General features: G+C 37.3%; 2 protein-coding genes across 2 annotated transcripts; one reads left to right on the forward strand and one right to left on the reverse strand.

Annotated features, from left to right (window-relative positions):
* Nucleotides 1–126: 126 nt before the first annotated feature.
* On the forward strand, nucleotides 127–10,286 carry LOC306861121 (dol-P-Man:Man(7)GlcNAc(2)-PP-Dol alpha-1,6-mannosyltransferase-like; the record flags this gene model as incomplete). Its single annotated transcript, XM_079403212.1, has 9 exons — nucleotides 127–288; nucleotides 614–746; nucleotides 843–1,016; nucleotides 1,286–1,480; nucleotides 1,658–1,761; nucleotides 2,535–2,758; nucleotides 8,800–8,969; nucleotides 9,056–9,131; nucleotides 9,217–10,286. The coding sequence occupies 9 exons, from the start codon at nucleotides 127–129 to the stop codon at nucleotides 9,452–9,454; spliced, it is 1,476 nt and encodes a 491-aa protein (XP_079259338.1). The 3' UTR covers nucleotides 9,455–10,286.
* Nucleotides 9,844–20,623, reverse strand: LOC306861120 (zinc finger BED domain-containing protein 4-like). Its single transcript, XM_079403211.1, has 2 exons — nucleotides 20,060–20,623; nucleotides 9,844–15,050 (listed from the first exon to the last, which is right to left on the reverse strand). Exon 2 carries the CDS (start codon nucleotides 14,852–14,854, stop codon nucleotides 11,090–11,092), a length of 3,765 nt encoding a protein of 1,254 aa, XP_079259337.1. The 5' UTR covers nucleotides 14,855–15,050; nucleotides 20,060–20,623; the 3' UTR covers nucleotides 9,844–11,089.
* Nucleotides 20,624–20,635: the final 12 nt, after the last annotated feature.

The raw sequence follows: 20,635 nt of genomic DNA on the forward strand, positions 1-20,635 counted from the left end.
CCAACTTCCCAACCATTATGCGCTCCACACTCCTATCCAGTAGGTGGCGGGAATGCTCCATTCAATTTGGTCTGCTAACCGCCATTAACACCAGTAGAAGAAGAAGTACCACTAGTACAGCGCGCTATGATGGCTCGAAAGGAAGCTGTAAATGAGCGTCCTCTCTTAATTTTTATCATCTGTATCGTATTTATACATTTGTTTATCTGTCCTTACACCAAAGTTGAGGAAAGTTTTAATTTACAAGCAATTCATGATGTTCTGTATCACAGATTTGATTTTGAAAAGGTAAGCGCTCATATCTCAAAAACGATTATTATTATTATTATTTTTAAATAGTTTAACCTTAAAAATGCGCATTTAATTATTCGAATTATAACGTGTTCTCTTTGTTAATCCTGTGTTTTAGTGCGTTAAACCTAAGCTTGTGATCTTTGATTAAATTTGCAAAGAGTGCTGTAGCCGTGACGTCAAAACCCGGAAAAGAGTCCCATGGTGAATTAAAAACTGCTACAGCACTCTGTTGTAGTTCTGTGGTGCTTTAGTGTTGTACAGCATTGAAACAACTAGACCTACATGAACACTTTACTCCTTGTTATTACTGTTTCTCCAGTATGACCATCATGAGTTTCCTGGTGTGGTTCCACGTACGTTTCTTGGACCCCTGTTCATATCAGCACTCAGTGCACCAATGACTTGTGTGCTTGCCCTTTTTCAAACACCAAAGTTTTACACTCAGATCCTTGGTATGTCTGAGATCACAACCTGTAGCTTTAGGCCTACATTAAACTAATTTTATTTGTTTCAGTTTCATCTGCTTTATGTTCTTCTTTGTTCCACAGTGAGAGGAGTTCTTGGACTATGTGTGATTCTGTCACTATGGCAGATGCAAAGAGAGGTCCGGAGGCAATTTGGGTCAATGGTGGCCAGTCTATTTTGCATTATCTGCATCACACAGTTCCATCTGATGTTTTACAGTACCAGAACCCTCCCAAATGTGTTTGCTTTGCCTTTAGGTACAGACTATATAAAGTACAAAGTATACACTGACATTTCTTAGGTAGCGTTTGACCAGTATTTTGGAGCAATATTTACATTTTTTTATTTTTATTAGCCGTTGTGTTTTTTGGCTTGGAAAACAAAGCTAAAACAACGTGACTTGTTTTATGAATCATATTCATAAAAATGTCAGTGTGTAATGTCATCTTGTTCTAGTAATACATTATTTTGTCAAACTTAAATTTGAGCATTAAACAGTCTTTCCAAATTGTGTTTTGTTGAATAGTTTTGCTGGCATTCACATCTTGGTTGGGCCAGAGACACGGTGTCTTCATTTGGCTCTCTGCTTTGGCCATTATTGTGTTTCGCTCTGAATTGTGTCTGTTCTTTGGCCTGATGTTGTTGATGTCACTCCTGAGTAGGAAACTCCATTTTCTACAGTTGCTTTACCACGCCGTACCTGCTGGTGTTTTATCTTTAGGTCAGTGATGCACAAGTGCTTGTTTTCTGTATTTTGTTTTAGTATTTTGTTAGCATATAGTCTACCGTAATTGTCTAAATCTAAACATAGACTTTTCCATTTGTTCATATGTTTTGCTTCTCATCATGCACAGACAAAGACCTTCACAGACCGAAGTGTGTTTGCTGTCTTTTGTAGGTCTTACTGTCATGGTTGACACAGTTTTCTGGAATCAGCTGCTCTGGCCTGAGGGTCAGGTACTATGGTACAACAGTGTCTTGAATAAAAGCTCCAACTGGGGAATATCCTTTTGCAAAATTCTTTTAAAATGCTTGTAGTTTAAAGGAATAGTCAAAATAAAATATTCGGTCAATGTCTCTCATGACAATCCAAGCCCTTATGACGTCTGTGGATCACAAAAAGAGGAACTGGTTGCTCTTTTCCAATTACAATGAATGAGCACCGGAGATTTCAAGATTTAAAAATAAGACAAAAAATATTGTAAAAGTAGTCAAAAGGACTACTAGTCCATAGGACTAACAGGTTTGTGAGGAGAGTGTATTTGTGTGGGGTAACATTTAATGGAAAGGGTGGAGAAAGCTGCTTATTGCATGTACATGCTAGTTAATAAAACTTAACAGTGCCTATAAACACATAGTTGCTCTTGTCTTGAGCAACTTTCTTGCAATAAAATGTTTTGTTTTGTGCATTGTAAACTATTACTCAGTGTTTCGGGCTCAGTGGCTCTCAAGGTAATAGCTAAGGCTTTAACAGCTGAATGTGGAAGAAAAACTTGTATTCTACTTCTGCATTATTTTTGATGCTTAAAACAATGATCACATGAGTAAAAGTGACCAATAAACTGTTGTGTTCCAAAGAAGAAAGCGAGAACTTCAGATTTTAAGCAACATGAGACTGAGTAAATGATGACAGATTTTTTTTTTTAAATCTTTGGGCCAAGTAAACCTTTAAAACAATGGCAATGCATTACTATTATCATTAAAAAATGCATTCTTGCATGATTCTGTCTCCTGTCAAAATGTTGTATCTTTCCTTGACTTCTTTCGTGCCTCAGACTTCCCCTTTTCTGTGGTACTTCTACTCTGCTCTCCCTCGAGCTCTTGGCAGCACAATACTATTTATTCCACTCGGCCTGTTGGATAGACGAACAAGAAAACTGCTCATCGTAACTGTAGGGTTCATTCTGCTGTACTCCTTTCTGCCCCACAAGGAGCTCCGTTTCATCATCTACACCTTCCCTGTGTTCAACATGATTGCTGCCTGCGGCTGTTCCTTTATGTAAGTTGAACATATTTTTATAGTAATTATTTGATAGTTATACTGAATTTTCTTGCATGAAACCCATTTTAACACTACTTCCAAAATGTGGTGTATTTCAGAGTGAAGCAAAATAGTGAATGAGAAAAAAATGTATGATAAGATTTTATTGTATCCATTTTGATTGTAAAATAAAAAAACATGGGTGTGCCTGAATAGGTCCAGACTGAATGAGAGTTTGCTAAAGTTAAACTTAATTAACTAGTTGTTAGAATTTTAGAGCCTACTTGGCCTAAGTGATATGAGAGCAAAAGGAAATAAATGTAAATGAAACATAATTACAACAGTATTATGTCCCTTAGTAGCAAGCCATACACAACATGAATAAGGACAAAATGCAAATGATTTTTAAATAGTTGAGAGAGAAACATTATCACAAACCAAAACTCGCTTGGAAAGCCTCATACTTGACACAAGATGTCCTGTCAGCTGAAAATGTAAGAACACTGGACATTTAGTTTATTTTTTTAAAAAAAAAAAAAAAAAAAAAAGATTACAGGGGTCATGAACTGCATTGTTTTTTTGTTGTTGTTTTAAAAAAAATATATATATTTCCAGAGATGTACTAAGGGTGGTTTACTGCTTTTATTTTTACTGCTGGTTTTACTGCACATCTGTTAAATATATTGTGATTATTTTATATATAGAAAGCAATCAAAGTTCATTCTCTTTATAATCACAAGACCAGCGTAAGTCTATCAGTAATATGATTTCTGCATTTTCCCTAAAACTCTCATTATGATCAATGACACAGCGTACACCACTTAACAAATCTCTTATTACATTGTTTTCACTGTGTTAGTTATACCATAGCAACAAATGAGACAAACAAATCTGATGTGAAAATAGATCTTTGAGTGTAAACGCAGACTGATAGACTTGACTTGATAATTGTTCTGTAATGAGTTTCTTTGTTCTTCATTTTATTGCTAACATTTCACTTGACCTTTTAAATTAATAGAAACATATTTGAAGGCTACATGCTGTTTTAATGTATTATTTACTTAATTATTCTTAACTATTCTGTCTTAATATTTTTAAATAGTTTTTTAAATAGAACAGTATTAAACTAGAATTAAACATTATTAAACATAATTAAAAAATATTGAATTGAAATTGAATTGAAGTCACAATAAAATGGAAGTAGTGATAGAGCTTTGGCTTTTATATTGTGATGTACATCCGAGTGTAACAGATTATTGAAAAAGAAAAACTTTTGGATGGGGAATTTATTCTATGCATCAGTTGTTGATTGGAATTTTAAATGTACCCGTTGCACTCAAAAGTGGAGGAAAAGGAACGTCAGTTTGCAGGTGTGGGTTTGTAGAATTCCTGCATACGTTATAATATATATTTTTAAACATTGCATGGTTTTTAACATTTTTAAAGTAAAAGAATCTGAAATACATGACCCTAATTTCAGAAATACATGAACCTTGTTTTGTATGGACATAAAGTATTGGTCAGTGTTTCTGAATTTCAGTAAATGATGGGCAGTTTCACAACTAGTTATGCTGGCTAATTTTTACTTGATATTATAGAAAAGGCGATTCATTTTCCTCTTATTGGTCCTGCACTCCTTATTTAGATTATTGTCATACACTTAAGTATCAGATTGGTCTGTCAGAATAATACTGTCTCGCAAAATGAGTTGTTCATATATGATGTTTTTCCTCAAGGGCTTTATATTTTTAGACTACAAAATTTAGTTTGAAGAGGACATAGAATGCCTATTTTCCACAAGCTGGTATGATACTTTACCATCTTCATAAAATGTCTGTAACATACTTTGGTAAAAATTCCTCGATCATTGTGTAAAACAACACCTTTTTTACCTGGTCAAGAACAGCTCTGTTCACAGCGACGCATTTCGGTGCATGTCTCTTTAAATGATAACGAGCTACTGCTCACCCTACCTAGGCCTGTCGCGATAATTAAATAACCGCCTAATCGCGATTATTTGATCTTTGATTATTGTGCTTTTTATATGGCACAAAGGGGAGTCATACACCAAAGGAAACAGAAGAGCACCAGTTTGGTTTTCATGTGAGGGACAGAATTATATTTACATTGTTAAATTTAAGTTTACAGAAACTCATCTTCCTTCTGCTGCAGCTGTCAGTCATTCTCCGCTCAGCATTCAAACAGCACATCACGTTCAGTTATGACAGTCAGCACGGTAAAACTCTCTCCAAGTTGATATATTCCCATTATAATACTTGATGTGTAGATAAAGGTCTGGGGATTCGCATAAAATGACTATAACATGCTGGAGTTCATCGCTCTCTCATTTCTCTTCTCTGTTTGTACCATAGATGTGCATAAGCGCTGCGACTCCATGTTGCTTCAAGTACACTAGTCTGCACCCTGCATGTGCATAAGAGCTTTGTGCCGCTCTGTTTGAAGCGTTTCACATTATCAAAGTATTGCACACAGAAAGATTATTAGAAGCCTTTCTTTTTCTCATGATTTCTATCTTATTTTCATGAATGTATTTTGTAAGAATACAAATAGTTAACAGAATAAACTTGTTTAAATTGTATGTGCACCAAAGATTTATTTCAAGATATGCTGCTAAATTATACAGTCAGCTGGTTTAATTTCATAGCTTATATATTTTTATTCCAATGTAGTTTTTCTCTGTAGTTAGGAATTGAGTATTTAGTGGATTGCCTTTAACAAAGGGTTTAAAAAAGAGTGACTATTAGTTCCACAAACACAGTATTGATATTTTGTAGTGGTGTAGAAAAAAAATAGCGCTGGTATTTGTATTGGCCGATTCTTAGAATTTGGAATATGCTCTTATGTAATCTTACACTGCAAAATAACTAAAGAAAGATTAAAAGATAACATCATAATTATTTACTGAACCTCTTAAATTAATCACAATTATATAATGAAAGCCAAAACAACAACAACACACAATTAATCGTGATAATCGGCATAATCGCAAAAGTCATAAAACAGACAATTAATCGCAATAACCGCGACTGTTTTTGTTTTTAGACAATTAATCGTCAGCCAAATTTCATAATCGTGACAGCCCAAACCCTACCCCTCTGTTTCATGGAGCGTGTTAACACAAGACACATGAACAGGGTTCGTACGGTCATGAAAAACCTGGAAAAGTCATGGAATTTTAAAGCAGCAATTTCCAGGCCTCGAAAAGTTTTGGAAAAATAAATAAACCCAGAAAGTTTTGGAAAAGTCATGGAAATCTATTTCACAAATCTCTGTATAATTCTATTATACAGATCTGTATAATCTGTACAATAGAATTATGTTTAATCAGGTTCGGTGCGGGATTGCGCATAGGCTATATCGCATTGTTTTACTCATTCCCGCAGCATTCGACTTTAAAATGATGGATATTCACACATTTATTCAATAGCCTGTTGCATATAGGTTTGATAAGTAAGTGAATCCACACAGACTATCAGATGAAATCGGTAATTTGAAAACAGCGTGAGTGATTCAGCTGTACCGCGTCTTCTCTCTTTGACTGTCTCTTATAGCGGCTTCTCATCTGCGCATCTCGTCACTAAAGAGCTGCTGCACGCTGCGATACAAGACTTTCGCTCGCGTTTCGGTACAGTTGACAGAATTGTCACTTGCCTAATCGGGTCATTGTTCCATCGACACAAAAATTTAGCCTATTATTTATTTTATGTCTAATGTCTTTTTAAGCCATTCGGTACTCGCACGCTCCAGAGGCGGTTTCCCGTGCGCTCAGTCACGTCCAAAGGGCACGTGTATAAAGCTATTTTTTTACAGTCTATGGTATAAAGCCGACTTGCGAGAACCAAACTGAGTTTGGTACCAAACAAGCTCAGTAGAACCCTGCACAGGCCTCAAACATATGCCCTAGTCCAGCCCTTGTGCGGCATGATTACCCGAGTCCGACTGGAACCCGTGTCTTTTTTCTCTTTCTCTCTTCCCCATTACACAGCTGCTGTTGTAGCCATTAAAATAGTTCAGTTTCATTTTAATGGCAAAGTGGTTATATTTATTTATTTATTTATAGTTTCTTTATAAGTTAATTTAAAAAAAATGTTTGGAACAATTTTTTATTTGTTAAATTCAAGTTTTTGTTTTTAAAGTAGCCTAACGACCAAGCGGCCAGCGGCAGACAGTGAGTTAGCCAATGTTTGATCAATTTAGCCTTCTCAAACCACCTGACTAAAATAAAATCTATATATAAAATACTTAAAAAAGCATATCACAATGTTAGTTTAAACGTTTAACCTAGACAAATGTGTACTATTAGGCGCGTATTGTTTGTGCGGAGAGTGGAAGCTTTGCAGGACATTTATTTGTGTGCACTCACAATATCAACATACGTTTTTTAAAAACAAACAAGATGGGCTTTCTGCCATCTCGGTCTTGAGCAGAAGCGCTTTACAAAAATGAACCGAAACTAAGCAAATATTCTATTCCCCCTGGCCCTGACACATTCATCATGGTAATTACTTGCTGGGGTTTTGTGGCAAGCTTTATTGCGTGCACTTTAACACAGAACTCTTCCAGCACTTGCTGCTGCTGCTGCTGGCAGGACACTAAATACAGTCGAGCCGCTCTTGACAGTCGCGGTAGCACGGTCTCGTGTTGTTTCCACCAGCGCGGCAAATCCTTTTCATCACCGTAATATTTGATGGATATCTAAAATATAAAAATAAGGAGGAAGCCTAAAACAAGCCCAATGCCCGGCCGTGTCTGAGCTATGACATGAAAATTGTCCTGAAGCCGTAAATAAGTCGGGGCCTGTCGGGCTCGGGCTGAAATGCAAGGCTCTAAAGCACAGCTTGTTGCGTTTAAGCGGCAAAAATACACACAAAATTATGTTAAAATGGCCATTCTGGCGAGTAAGCACTGTCGTGTTTTAACTCTTTAACAGTTGCGAAAGAGAAAAGTTTCCAAAGCGAAATTCAGGTCCTGTGTTTAACAGAGTTAAATGATAATATTCAGTGATGTGATGCGTTCTCTTTGTGGAGTAACATCTGGCGCAGTTGCTGCTTGTACTTATAACTAAAACAGAGAAAGCAAACAATAGCATTAGTCATTCATTTTAGTTAATGCTATGATAATTTGAACAGATTTTTATTCTTATTGTAAAATAATGGAACATTAGGTCATGAATATTGTCTCAAAAGTCATGGAGAAGTCATGGAAAAGTCATGGAAATTTATTGGTAAAAATGTGTATGAACCCTGCATGAATATATCTGCATATGGCTCTGAGGTGGTCTCATTCGAATAGGTAACTATTTAAAAAAAATAAATGCAAAAATTATTATAAATCATAAAAAAAATAATCTTTTGTGTTCTGCAGAAGAAAGTCATGCAGTTTTGGAGTAACGAGGATGAATACATGATGTTTAGTTGTCTATGTTTGCGTCATTAAATTATGTTGTGTTATGTGTAGGATTGCCAAATGACTCGATTAACATTAATGCTATAAAACAATGCATTTCTCATATATTACCACCCTATTAATACAATTACATTTTTCAAAGAAAAGCAAAATATATGGGAAAGAATAGCTAGAATGTGATTATTGTATTGCAGAACATAGCACTTAAATGTTTAAAAGATTTATGGGGGAAAAAAAATACAAAAATAAAGTAAGTAATTTTAAAAGAGAAGAGCGAGGACTTAAGTCCGGTCCATGGCCTTGAAACGGTTGCTCGGGAAGGCAGAACTCCGGTAGTGGAAGAGGATATATCCAAGAGCAGAGAATACCGAAAAGAGACCAAAGCTTCAGTTATAGTCTTATTTTTTCCTTCCTTGTATTCGATTAGGTTTAAGCCACATGGACATTTAAACAGACCAACCAACAAATTAAAGCTGTACTAAATGTGTTAACATTTGCATACTGTACCCTGTGTTTTGGTATGCAACAGGTGGTTTTAACAGGAAAACAATGTCTTTGTTAATTTTTCATCCCTACACTATTTTATGTTAACAGATATTTTTGGATCGTTTTACTTTTCTCTTTTGTTACAGTTTGAAGAATTACCACAAGTCATGGATGTATAAAATTGGCTCCATTGCTATGGTAGGACATTTGATGCTAAATGGAGTATACACAAGTATTTCTCTTTATGTTTCCCATCACAACTACCCAGGAGGGAAAGCAATGCAGGAGCTTCATAGAATAATTCCAGTAACAGCAGGTATATTGATTTTGATCGCTTGTTTAGTATTGAATTATTATTGAAAAATGAAAGCAATATGATTAAGTTGCATACTTCTCGCACAGATGTGTCATTACACATTGACGTTCTTGCTGCACAGACGGGAGTCTCACGTTTCCTGGCGCTAAATAGTAACTGGAGGTATGTGACCAATCTATTATCAAAGACAATGCTATACATGTGCAATATTGGTGATTTGTCTGAATGTTTTTCTTTAATTTCCTAGATATGACAAGAGGGAGAATTTGACCCCTGAAGATGCAGTTATGAAAACATATTCACACCTGTTAATGGAAGCAAATGCAACTAAGATATCGCTGCTCAAAGACTCTCACAAACCTTTGGTCTTCTTCTCAGGATACCAAAACCTCGTATATGAGATGTTGCAATTTCCACCTATCAAAATCAAGCTAAACAACAAGCTTGTGCTGCTAGGAAGACACTCAAATAATGAACCCAGATAGTGAAAGCCTGAACTGAAATTGTTACAATAATTGAATAAAATATTTTATATGCAAAAACAGAGACAAACAAATGTTTACAGAAGTGGTTCTCTGAATTCTCTTGAGTTAAGGTGTTTGAATAGCACGGTCATTTCCTTGCTGCTTCCTTTTGTAAACAATGTAAACATGCTATTACTATGCCTCCCAGGATGCTTTGCATGAGTGATAACTGGTTTCAGACTTTCAAGTCATTTATATCGTTCCAAACCTATAATGACTTTCTTTTGCAGGATACAAAATATATTTTTAAGCTGGTAACCAAACTGTTTTGTTGAGCGTTGACTTTCCATTGAAAGGACAAAAATTGTTGTTCCACAGATAAACGAAAGTCATACAATTGTGGATTTATTATACCATCCCTTTAATTGTAAAAAAAAAAAAAACCTTAATCCAACCATTTTTCCAAACAGCTTGTGCTATGTAGGGTCATCTAAACATCTTTGGCTGAAGGCAGAGGAACACCCTGGACAGATGGCCTATCCATTACATCCTTTTTTCAGAATTGCAATCGGTATAAAGTTCAGCGACGCATCAAATACCACTAGTCCTATGGCAAATACAGTCCTTGTATAGCTATGTCCTCTGTTTACAACTAGCCTTATTAATACCTAAACCTCTTTCCCCACATTTTCTCAGTTTGGATTAGAATTAGATTTAGCAAAATAATCCAGATTTGGAAAATATAATGCATAAGGTGACCATAATTAAAGACATTCACAAAACCAAGACCTGCAACATTACATTTAAAAGCAACATGGTTTCAACGTGTAAAGTTTTATTTACAAATTAGCACATAAAAAGAAAAAAACAACTAATTGTTCCAGTCTCAATTATTCCTGTCAAATTATATTTTTGAAATTTATAAAATGTACAGTACATTTCCTTAACGTCCCATAATTTAACCCTTTAGAAAAAAACAACAGATTTGTGCTTGACAAATTTTCAAAAGATTTTAACCTGAAAGTACAGCATTATGTACATTTTAACAGATACAAACAAACTCATCATCATCAGCAAAAAAAAAAAAAAAAAAAACCTAATTCTAACAGTACCATGAACCACACACAAAAAAAAAAAAAAATCACAGAATTAAATAAAATACATTTAAAACATCTGTCACAGCATTTATTTTGGGCCATGTTTTTATATAAAAACAGTATTCAGCATGTAGTTTAAATTTTATAAAATCATTTAAATCAGAAGACTATGACTTGCTTTGCACATCCGTTAATATTTACAGCATGTTGACCTGAAGTAGTTTGTATAAGGCACAAGGAGAGAGAAGACAAAGATAAAATTAATTTTATAAAAGGAATCAAAGTACAGCAACAAACAATAACTACCCCTATAATTAGCTAACCCTCCCTCCCTGAAACACTTTTCACCAGGAATAAGACTCCAGTTATCAAGTGTACTTAACAGTAGTACTCAAGCAATCTTTTATTCAATTAAATATCCAAATGCTCTGCGTATTGAAGAAAATTAACCTCAGTAAAATTGTTTAGTTAGGCCTTCTCAGAAAAGTTACTTGAGTGGTCCTAGGCTGAGGTTCATCAGAATCTAAGAAACAGCCTTGCAAATATAAATACGCAATCATCAGTACTGAAAATATATCAAAGGAAGGTTGACCTTTAAAAAAAGAAGTCCTTCAAGATTTTCTAGCAATGGCCGGGACTGATTCAGGGCACAGTTGACACTTGACGTGCTAAAAAGTGTGTCTGCTGGTACAATGCTGGGTGGACAACCCACATAGCGTACAGCTACTTTGGCAAGTTCAGGCCACAGTAACTTCTTTAGGTTCCAATAATCCAGAGGATCACAACTCTGGTCAAGAATGTCTTCCTCCAAATACTCCAGCACTGCAAGCTCCAATGATTTTGGTCTCTCCTCCTGCTTGATTTTCTGTCTAATGTCATCCATAAGAGCCCAGAGGTTTTCTTTGTTTGAGGCCAAGCTGTTTGACGAAGCTGGTATTTCACTGGATCCGTTTGACAGTGGTGGTTTAGTCTCCACAGAGTTAGAAGCAGACACCTCAAGTTCTTGTATGAGGTCATGTTTACACTGCTCTGCTTCTTCCTCAGTAAAAAGGGAGGTCTTGTACCTCGGGTCCAACATGGTTGCCCATATGTACCTGGGATCATGAAGTGTAGGGGACATTTTAGTCACCATTGCTTCCTTTAAAGACTTGAGCATATTGTCAATACCCATGGTTTCATCATAAAGCATATCTATTTTTCGGTTGAGTATGTGAATGAGTGGAATGACCTGACCTAGTGTTGCTGTGCGATTGCTCATCTCCCTGCAGGCTACCTCGAAAGGCTTAAGAGCATTGCAGACTGACTGCATGACTTCCCACTGGTCACAGCTTATCAGTTCCCTGAAATTGCACTCTATTGACATTTCATCAATGGCTTTCTTTTGCTCTACTAATCGCTCAAGCATAAAATATGATGTTTTCCACTTAGAGGGAACATCCTGAACCAGCTGATTTTCAGGTAACTGATAAGTTTTTTGCAGCTCTGCCAACTTCTCCTTTGCTTTAGCAGAACGATGCACTCTCTCACAGATTTTCCGAGCAATACTAAGCAAGTTCTGAACCATCCTCTGGCTTTTTATGGCTTCATTAACAATGAGGTCTATGCTATGAACAAAACACTGCATGGTGGTGTGATCACTGCTCTCTAGTATGCTTCCAATAGTTTGATTATCTGTTACAGTGAATCCAATTTTAAGGCCTGAGGAACCAATCCAGGTGTCCCAAAGATATTCAAGCTGCTTCTGTATGTTCAGCACATTGTAGTCACAGTCAATTGAAGAAACACCAAGGAGGGCTGAGCAATGGAAATCTTGCCCCTGAGGCAGAACTTGAGACTCAAATGTTACCCAGTGGGCTGTGAGAATCAAGTACTCTTTAGTTTGGCTGCTCACCCAAACACTTGTTGTGAAATGAATGATTCCACCTTCGGCCTCCTTGAGGTGGGTCAGAACTACTTCTTTCACACTTCCATACATTTCTGGGATTGCAGTGCTGGTAAAGTAGGATGAGGAAGGTAGAGAATACTGTGGCTGGAGGTATTCCAGGAGTCGGTTCAGGCCAACATTTTCCACTACAGTTGATGGCTGAAGATCCAGTGCAAGCATTTCAGCAATGAGTTGGGTGATTTTTTTGGCAGCTGGGTGGCATTCACTGAACTTCTCTGCATTCTCCTCATAAGTAGAAATGTCCATGAACTCCTGCTTAACTTGAATTTCAGCAGATGACACATCACCTGAGATTTTACTATTATTTTCAAGCACATGCCCATGAAATCTCTGCATGTGCCTAAATAAGCAACTAGTGCCTAAATTGGTTGTCTTTTTGCCTCTGCTAATTGTGCGGCTACAGTGCAAACAGACCACCTTTGTTGGGTCCGCAGAGGAAATAGAAAAGTGATTCCATAGCTTTGAAGTCTTTTTGCTGAAACCAGCCAGGGTGTGTTGTTTGTTCTCAGCAGCAGGACTGTCCGTTGCATTTGTTGTCATGTCTTCCTCTGCAGCAGGAGTACAATGGGGAGACTGAGGTGAGGAAACTTTGTCATTTGTGCTTTTTTGGGTTTTGAGAACATCAGGATGCCTTCGCATTAAATGTCTCATTAAACAGCTTGTGCCAAAGTCCCCTCGTTTACCACGGCTTATAACACAGGGACAATACCGACACAAAGCTTTGAGTTGGTCAACAGGAGAGACAATGAAATGATGCCATACTTCTGATTTCACCCGTTTCATTATTTTTTTGTTTTGTTGAAAAACTGAGCTCTGATCTTGGGATATACTGTGCCCCTCACTGTGTTCCTCTGGCGAGGATGACAGAGGTATATTTTCCCCTTTCAGTCTAAAAGATGCATCAATTGAGGACTCTTGTCCAGACTGATATGTAGCATCATTTGCTTCATCCTCAAGAGTCATGTGCTCACTGTCATCATTGGGCACTTCATCTGATATAGCATCAGAGCGATGTGAGGTACAGAGGAATTCCTTTTTGACCTCTGTGGAGTCTTGTGTGCGTGAGAGCAATGTTGGTGGAGTGGTGTAAGGCGGAGGAATGCTTGAGCCCTGTCCATTTTCTTCAATGACTATGTCTCGATGGGCCCGCCACATGTGGCGTATAAGGCAGCTTGTACCCAAGTCTTTCCCATTTTTTCCACGACTGAATTCATTCATGCAGTGAATACACACTGCTTTCGAGCTGTCAGCAGGGGATAAATAAAAGTGTTTCCACACTGCCGAGCGCCGCCGGGAACTTGAGCTCTTAGGGGCTGATCCAGGGCATTCACTTCCCAAGTCTATGGCATCATCATTATGGTTGTTTAAGGAATGTGGGGATGGAACCACACTAGAGTCACTCTTGACGCTCTTTTCTGCTTTTGGTTTGACCTTTTGTAAAGAGTCTTTGGACACTATGTCTGTGGCCTCAGATAGAATGGAGGACAGTGGAGTATGGTTGTCTTTTGGAGGTTTGATGCTTACAGACAAGTCTCCATTGTTTGGTGATATATTGGGAGGTATTAAAGATGAATTATTGGACAAATTATTTAATGAGTCACTGTCTTGCAGAAGAACAGTGGGGTGAGCCCTTCGCACATGCCTCATTAAACAACTAGTACTGAGATCTCTCTCATTTTTTCCCCGGCTGAACTCTTTCATACAGTACATACAGATTGCTTTGGTACTATCACGTGGTGATATGAAAAAATGGTTCCAAGCAGGAGATTTTTTTCTAGGGTTAAGGGGACTTCTTATGGATGATAGAAGGCTTTGTGAGACAGCATCCATTGCAACATCATACAGAGTACTCGAGTACCCACTGAACAAGCTACCATAATCATCATCATAACCTCTGGTAGCAAAGGGGCCAAAGGCCCCATCAAATGATAACTTTTCATCATCCTGAGCAATTTCACCTGTTTCATTTGGTTCTGCTTTGATACATACACTTGTTTCAATTTCTGAATTATTTGTTTCAATGTTCTGGCTCTTATTTGAAATAGCTGGGGATTTTTGAGAGTCATGCTTTACACCACTTTCTGCTGTTGAATCTTCTGTTGAAAGCCCATCGACCTCAGAAGATCCATCTTCCTCTGTGCCCTCAAATGACAAAGACACCAAAGAGGAATCTTTTGCCAGTGTCTCAGAGGGACAAGTGTGGGGTTCTGCTTCCAGTACCTCTTGTGGAGTAATTCTGTATGATTTAAACACATAACCATCTTTCCCTTCTATTTTTAAACAGGTTCCTTTGGCCTCTATTCTCTTGTTATCTTTGGAGCCATTATGCTCGTGGCTTATATCCTCAGTCTTCTGTAAGAGGCCGTCCTCTCCGTCCATTATTGCAGAAAGAATTTCTGCAGGGAAAGAAAACCTTCTCTATTCAAAGCAGCTTTTTAAGTGTTCAAGTGTCATGGGTGTGGTTCTTTCTTCCATCCAGATGTTTACGTTAACGTGTTATATCTGAGCCCAGATGCAAAAGATATGTTGACCTCCATTTAGGATAGTGTAAATCGTTTGTGTTCATTTGTAGAACCTGAAAAATTAGATGGGAGATAGAAGAACATGAAGAATTAAAAATACAATTAACGGTTTAAAGGACTCAAAGTTAATCTTAACTGGATGTGTGATTAAAAATATATACACTAGGGCTGCACGATTTTGAGAAAAAACCTAATTGCGGTTTTTCTGACAAATATTGCGATTGCGATGCGATTTTCGATTTTTGCGTTCGATACTTTTAAGTGCATAAAACCTAAAATTATGAATAAAATATGTTGTTACTTTTACGACACAGAGGGTTAAATAAACTACATACATAGTGATTGAGGTAATGAGATGCCTTCGGCCATTTCTGCGCCGTTACAAGCTTTTTCTATTGGCACAATTCGAGGTACACGTTGTGTGTTAGCTGCTTTGCTGCTGACAGAAAGCCGGTGCACTGCATACAACCTTGTTTCCATTGCCATTTCTAATTGGCCAGCAAGCCAGGAACGTGAGATTCGACCATTTTGATTGGCTAAAGCAGGGCCTGAGTTTCGGTTTTTAAACTGGGGGGGAACTCCCCCCTTACATGGGTCACATGGGGGGGATTTAAAGATTCTTGGGGGGGGGGGGGGGGGGGGGATAAATTGACACATCGGGCTAAATTAATCATCTTCATTTATTTATGTCTACAGTTTTTAATGTATCTTGGTTTTCAAAGAATTATAACAAAATTTGTCATGCTCTCCTTCAATTGACATTAAGAACTGTATTAAAATCTGATATTAAGAATCACTGTATTTGTATATTCCAGTTTCAGTTCAATTGCTTTGTTTTAAAAAAAACTTTATACAAAATACACCATGCTCTCCTTCAAACTGACATTAAGAACTATATATTAAGGTCTCTCAATTTCAGTGTATTTCATGGGTTTCAGATCAGTTCAGTTCTTTTCTTTTTCAAAACTTCATCCAAATATTAAGCATACCAAGCTGTTGGCGTCTTCTCGCCATTGCAACATGGGTCGTTACGTGAGAGATGATGACGATCAGTGAACAGGAGTCTATTTTCTTATGTTCATTCATGTTAACTTTCGATAAAATGCGCATTTTAAGACAAGGAGATGATGATTTACTCGCGCTTCGCTGCTGCTGTGTTGAGTCGGCGGGCGCGCTCTATCCACTCACACACTATAAAGAGCAAAACAGCATTTGATGGTTGAATTTCGGGATTAAAATAATATAATTTGGAAGCCGATAACATCTTCACAAGCAACTCATTATGACTCAGAATATTAGAGCGCGTTACACAGCCTTGTGTGAATCAGTGCGACGCGGGCCACGGAGAACACGCCGATGCTCTGCTACAGGACTCAACGACAGAGAAGGCCGGTGCAGCGCTGTTTTAAAAAAAAGACAGGCTGTTTGAACCAGTGATTTATTTTTTTCGCGTCTGTAGATGTATTTAATCTGAGATGAAGCAAATATATTTGTGCGGGAATTTCTCGCATTATAAAAGTTAAACTTGCGGGAATGGTTTAAATTATGCGCGATCCCCGCAATCCCGCGCCGAAATTCAAGCCATGGGTTTGTCACTCAAATGTCAGAGGCGGGGGAAAAAACCTCAGACTCCTGAGGTTAGGTTATTGCGGGAGTTAAAACCTCAATATCGATACGATAAAGGTTAATCGTGCAGCCCTAATATACACTACGGCTGTGCGATTAATCGAAATCGAATCGTAACGCCTGCGATGTGGACGCGATATTACTCTGTTCCAGAGCATATGCATGACTGCCAGCCTTGAGTGACGGTCTTACTAATCAATAGAGTGAGCGCACCTCCGTTCTCCCCAATCAGCACTGCTCTAGCCAACTGCGTAAACGCCCACCATTTAAAAAGGGTCAGATCGAAAGTTAGACAAATTAAAACTAAAGAAAAACGTATGCAACTTCAGCTTTGAAATGACAGAGAACAAACAAAAAAGGTCATTTGCAAGAGCTCCCTTATCGGTTCTGCTTTCAGTACTGGAGAATAAAATATACATTTTTAGATGTTTTTATTTGTAGGCTACATGAGCCTTATCTTACACATTTTATCTCCCCAACAAATTAATTTGAAATAAGTTTATAATGCATGTTCTCTGAATGCTTCTCATACTCGCTCTGCCCCACGCTGCGCGTCTCCCACGTCTCACGGACGAGCCGTTTACACGCAGCCTGTCTCGTATTGCTCTTTTATACTCACGGTCTCGCGCCCAGTTCTGCTCCACAACTCTCTCATGAGCGCATCTGGCAATATGGACGAGGCCTGACGCACGTGCGCAACCTGTGTCAACTCGCGCCTGGCTCCGCATTTAAAACGAATGTAAATAACTACTTGCCAATTTCACTTGGATGAAATTGCACATTTCCCACTTGTTCTTACATTTACATTTAGTCATTTGGCAGACGCTTTTATCCAAAGCGACTTACAATTGGGGAATACAAAAAGCGATTAATCTTGAAGAGATTGAATTTCTTAAAATCCCAAATACTTAAAAATGAATGAATCAGCCCGTGTAACATGTAATACTTTAGTAATTGACTAAAGAAATACAGTTCTTTATTTATAAAAAATAAACAAATCTTTCCTGTGAAATTCAGTAATTCCGTAAAAGTAGTAATACCATTATAATCTTCCCTGCAGAAAAAACAAAAACAAAAAAAACAGTAGAACCCCTCCCAAAACACAATAGAAAATGTAAAGGATTTAAGGGTTATAATGGGAATTGTATTGGTTTTAATGTAAACTATAATGGCGTCTACTGGTATTTAATCAAAGTCTCTTTATATAGTCTTTGATGTAATCTAGTAGATGGCAACCAATAGAACAACAGTAATTCCTATTGGAATAATGCGCAAAACAAAAAGGAATTTTGTATTGGTTTTTATGGAAATTATAAGAATATCTGTGATGGTTTCTATTGTTTTTTTTTTTTTTTTCAGCAGGGTAATGATACTCATACTGTCCTGCACATTATTGACAATATTGAGCTGAAGCTTAACTTTGCAAATTTAAAATCGCAAATCAAATCGCAATATCTGTCAAATTTTTTTTTTTAAAATAAATAAATAAATAAATCGCAATTGGATATCTTCCCCAAATCGCACAGCCCTAATATACACATTGACAAAACATTTATTAAACATAACTCAGAGCCACTTTTTATAAGTAGTTTTTATAAGACATTATTTTAAACGCATTATTGTTAGTTATTAGTAATACAATTTTTGTATTTTATCTGTTTTAATCAGTCTGACGATTTGAATGAAAAATCACTGACTGACCTGAACTGCAAGTTATCATTACATTCAGAGATATCTGTCTTGAGAAGTAGTTTTGTGTATTTAAGATTTGTGAAACTTGCTGACTGATTGTGTGGAACTCACTCTCTGCTAAGCCTTGCTGTCATGCATTTATACCAATCACTGTCAAACGGTCATCAAAAAGGTGTTCAGGATACCATGGAGGACTATCCAAAATTTAAACCAGAACAACTTTTTGTTGGCAACAATTTTTTTGTTAGCAACAACTTGCTGGGTATGTCACTGGTTAGATATTGGAAAATTATATTATTATTGTGTTAGGAATAACACTGGTTCTGTTCTCTCTTTTCAGCTTTCTCCAATGAAAATAAATAACCATATAGGCTTAACAGACATTTAGTTAGTTAGTGAGTTATCAGCATAACATAAAAAATAATTATCTTATTTATAGCCGGTATTACTATTACCGATGGTGCATATATATTTGGGATCAGAAGCTATGATCAATCAAACATGAATATTATATGATAATACAACCCATTCATTCATGTGAACATGGTAATGCTACTTTAAAATGAATGGGAAACCCGTCCAACATTGAAATAATTATATAACCTGCATAAGGCTGCTATGGATGCCTACAGATCAGTAATGATTTTGTGCACTTTGAAGCCTTCCGAATGCGCTATGCCTGCAAAAGTGCTGTGTATGTATAAAGATTCCGAGTGACAGCTTTAATCTGTAACTACACAGAGTTATGAGAATGCTATACTGTGATATCCACACATACTTAATTTCTTGAATTGCAACACTGTTTATTGACCCAATAGGTATATTTTCCTCTTTATAAACTATTACTATTTGAATTCTTGGTGTGTGATGTTTTTTTTCTCCCTGCAATACCGCCATATTTAACAAATTCATACAGCCCTTTCCTGGTTTTCACCTGTGCATACCGGAACATAGCAATAAAGACAAACAAAACGTAATTTGTTATAAAAGACAATCTGGCCTATTACAGCAATTAATAGCGAAAACAAAATATACATTATACGTGTCAAACCATGCTAAAAATATTTCAAAGTGGAATTTGTTTTATTTGGTGTAAAGAGTAACGTTATATTAAATAAAGTTTACATTTTCTGTCAGTTGTCACGACATATTAAGGCATAAATTAAAAAGAAAATACAAAATATACACTGAGCAACCTACTATGCTAATTATGACCGTATGCTGTTGTATGTTCCATGTAGTTCGAATAAAATTATGCACAATTTATCTGAGGTGTTTCTAGTCAGGAAGTTGGGGTGCTGCTTGAGGTACTCGTCTCAACACACGCTCTCGCGACCTCACGAGCGCTAGCTAAAGAGACACATGCTAGCAGCTAGTGCATTAGCTCGCAGACAAAACAACAGTGAAACACTTCACGCTTCTCTCCTGCCATATGGACATAAAATTCGAGTTACTTGTGTGTGTCTTCTTATTTCATTTGTAAATACAACTGCTTGGGGATTTAAAATGCCTACGTGGAATCATTTAATCACGTAGAAAGAGCGTATTTGACTTTAGTGACAACTGGATTGTGTGGTTACGTTAGGCCACACAGGACATAACCTGATGAGGCAGAACCGGATCCTGGTCGCACAAAACAGAGAAGCTCGTCGAACTAGCCGGGTCACTGGATCTAAACCAAAATCATGCATGCGTCTTCCCGATACAATGTAAACACTCGAGTAAAGACATAAGTACAGCTTACCTTTGTGTCCTGAGGTTTACTTAAGTGAGTTTCGGCTGTGAAATGGTTAAATAAAGCGCACGGTTGATCCAGTGTTGTAATTGAGTTGGTTGCTTTGTCTCTTGTGCCGTAAACAGTGCGGTGCGCTGTAGTAGCGCCACACGGCGTCAGACGGAAGAAACATGGCTCTATGGCGTCACAGAGGCTTTCGATGTAGTGGGTGGGGTTAATAAAACAAAACTACAGTCATTTCTATTCCATAGCCGATAAGAGGTCATAATCATGTAAATAAAATGACGAAGCAACTGATTCTACACTTTGCATACTTATGCATAGACGCTCAAACCACAGATAACAAATAACGAGGGTTTACTAACACACGGGGTTTCTTGACCTCAGGGTCTCTCTCAGGGGCAGTCAGGCACCAGCAGGGGTGGGGCAAAACACACAGGCCTTTTGATGTTTAAATGCGTTTTTAGGTCAATTTAAAACGTGGCATTTTTTTTTCTAGATATTTGCTATTAATGAGATACTATAGCCTACTGTCCTCAACCAGCTTTCTCTTTATTTGTATTTACTGTTTGCAAATGAAACGAT

The sequence above is a fragment of the Barbus barbus genome (assembly GCF_936440315.1).
Source record: "Barbus barbus genome assembly, chromosome: 42".
Classification (NCBI taxonomy): Eukaryota; Metazoa; Chordata; class Actinopteri; order Cypriniformes; family Cyprinidae; genus Barbus; species Barbus barbus.

Coding starts and splice junctions, on each gene's coding strand:
- LOC306861120 (XM_079403211.1), bottom strand. CDS start 14,854: ATGGACGGAGAGGACGGCCTCTTACAGAAGACTGAGGATATAAGCCAC.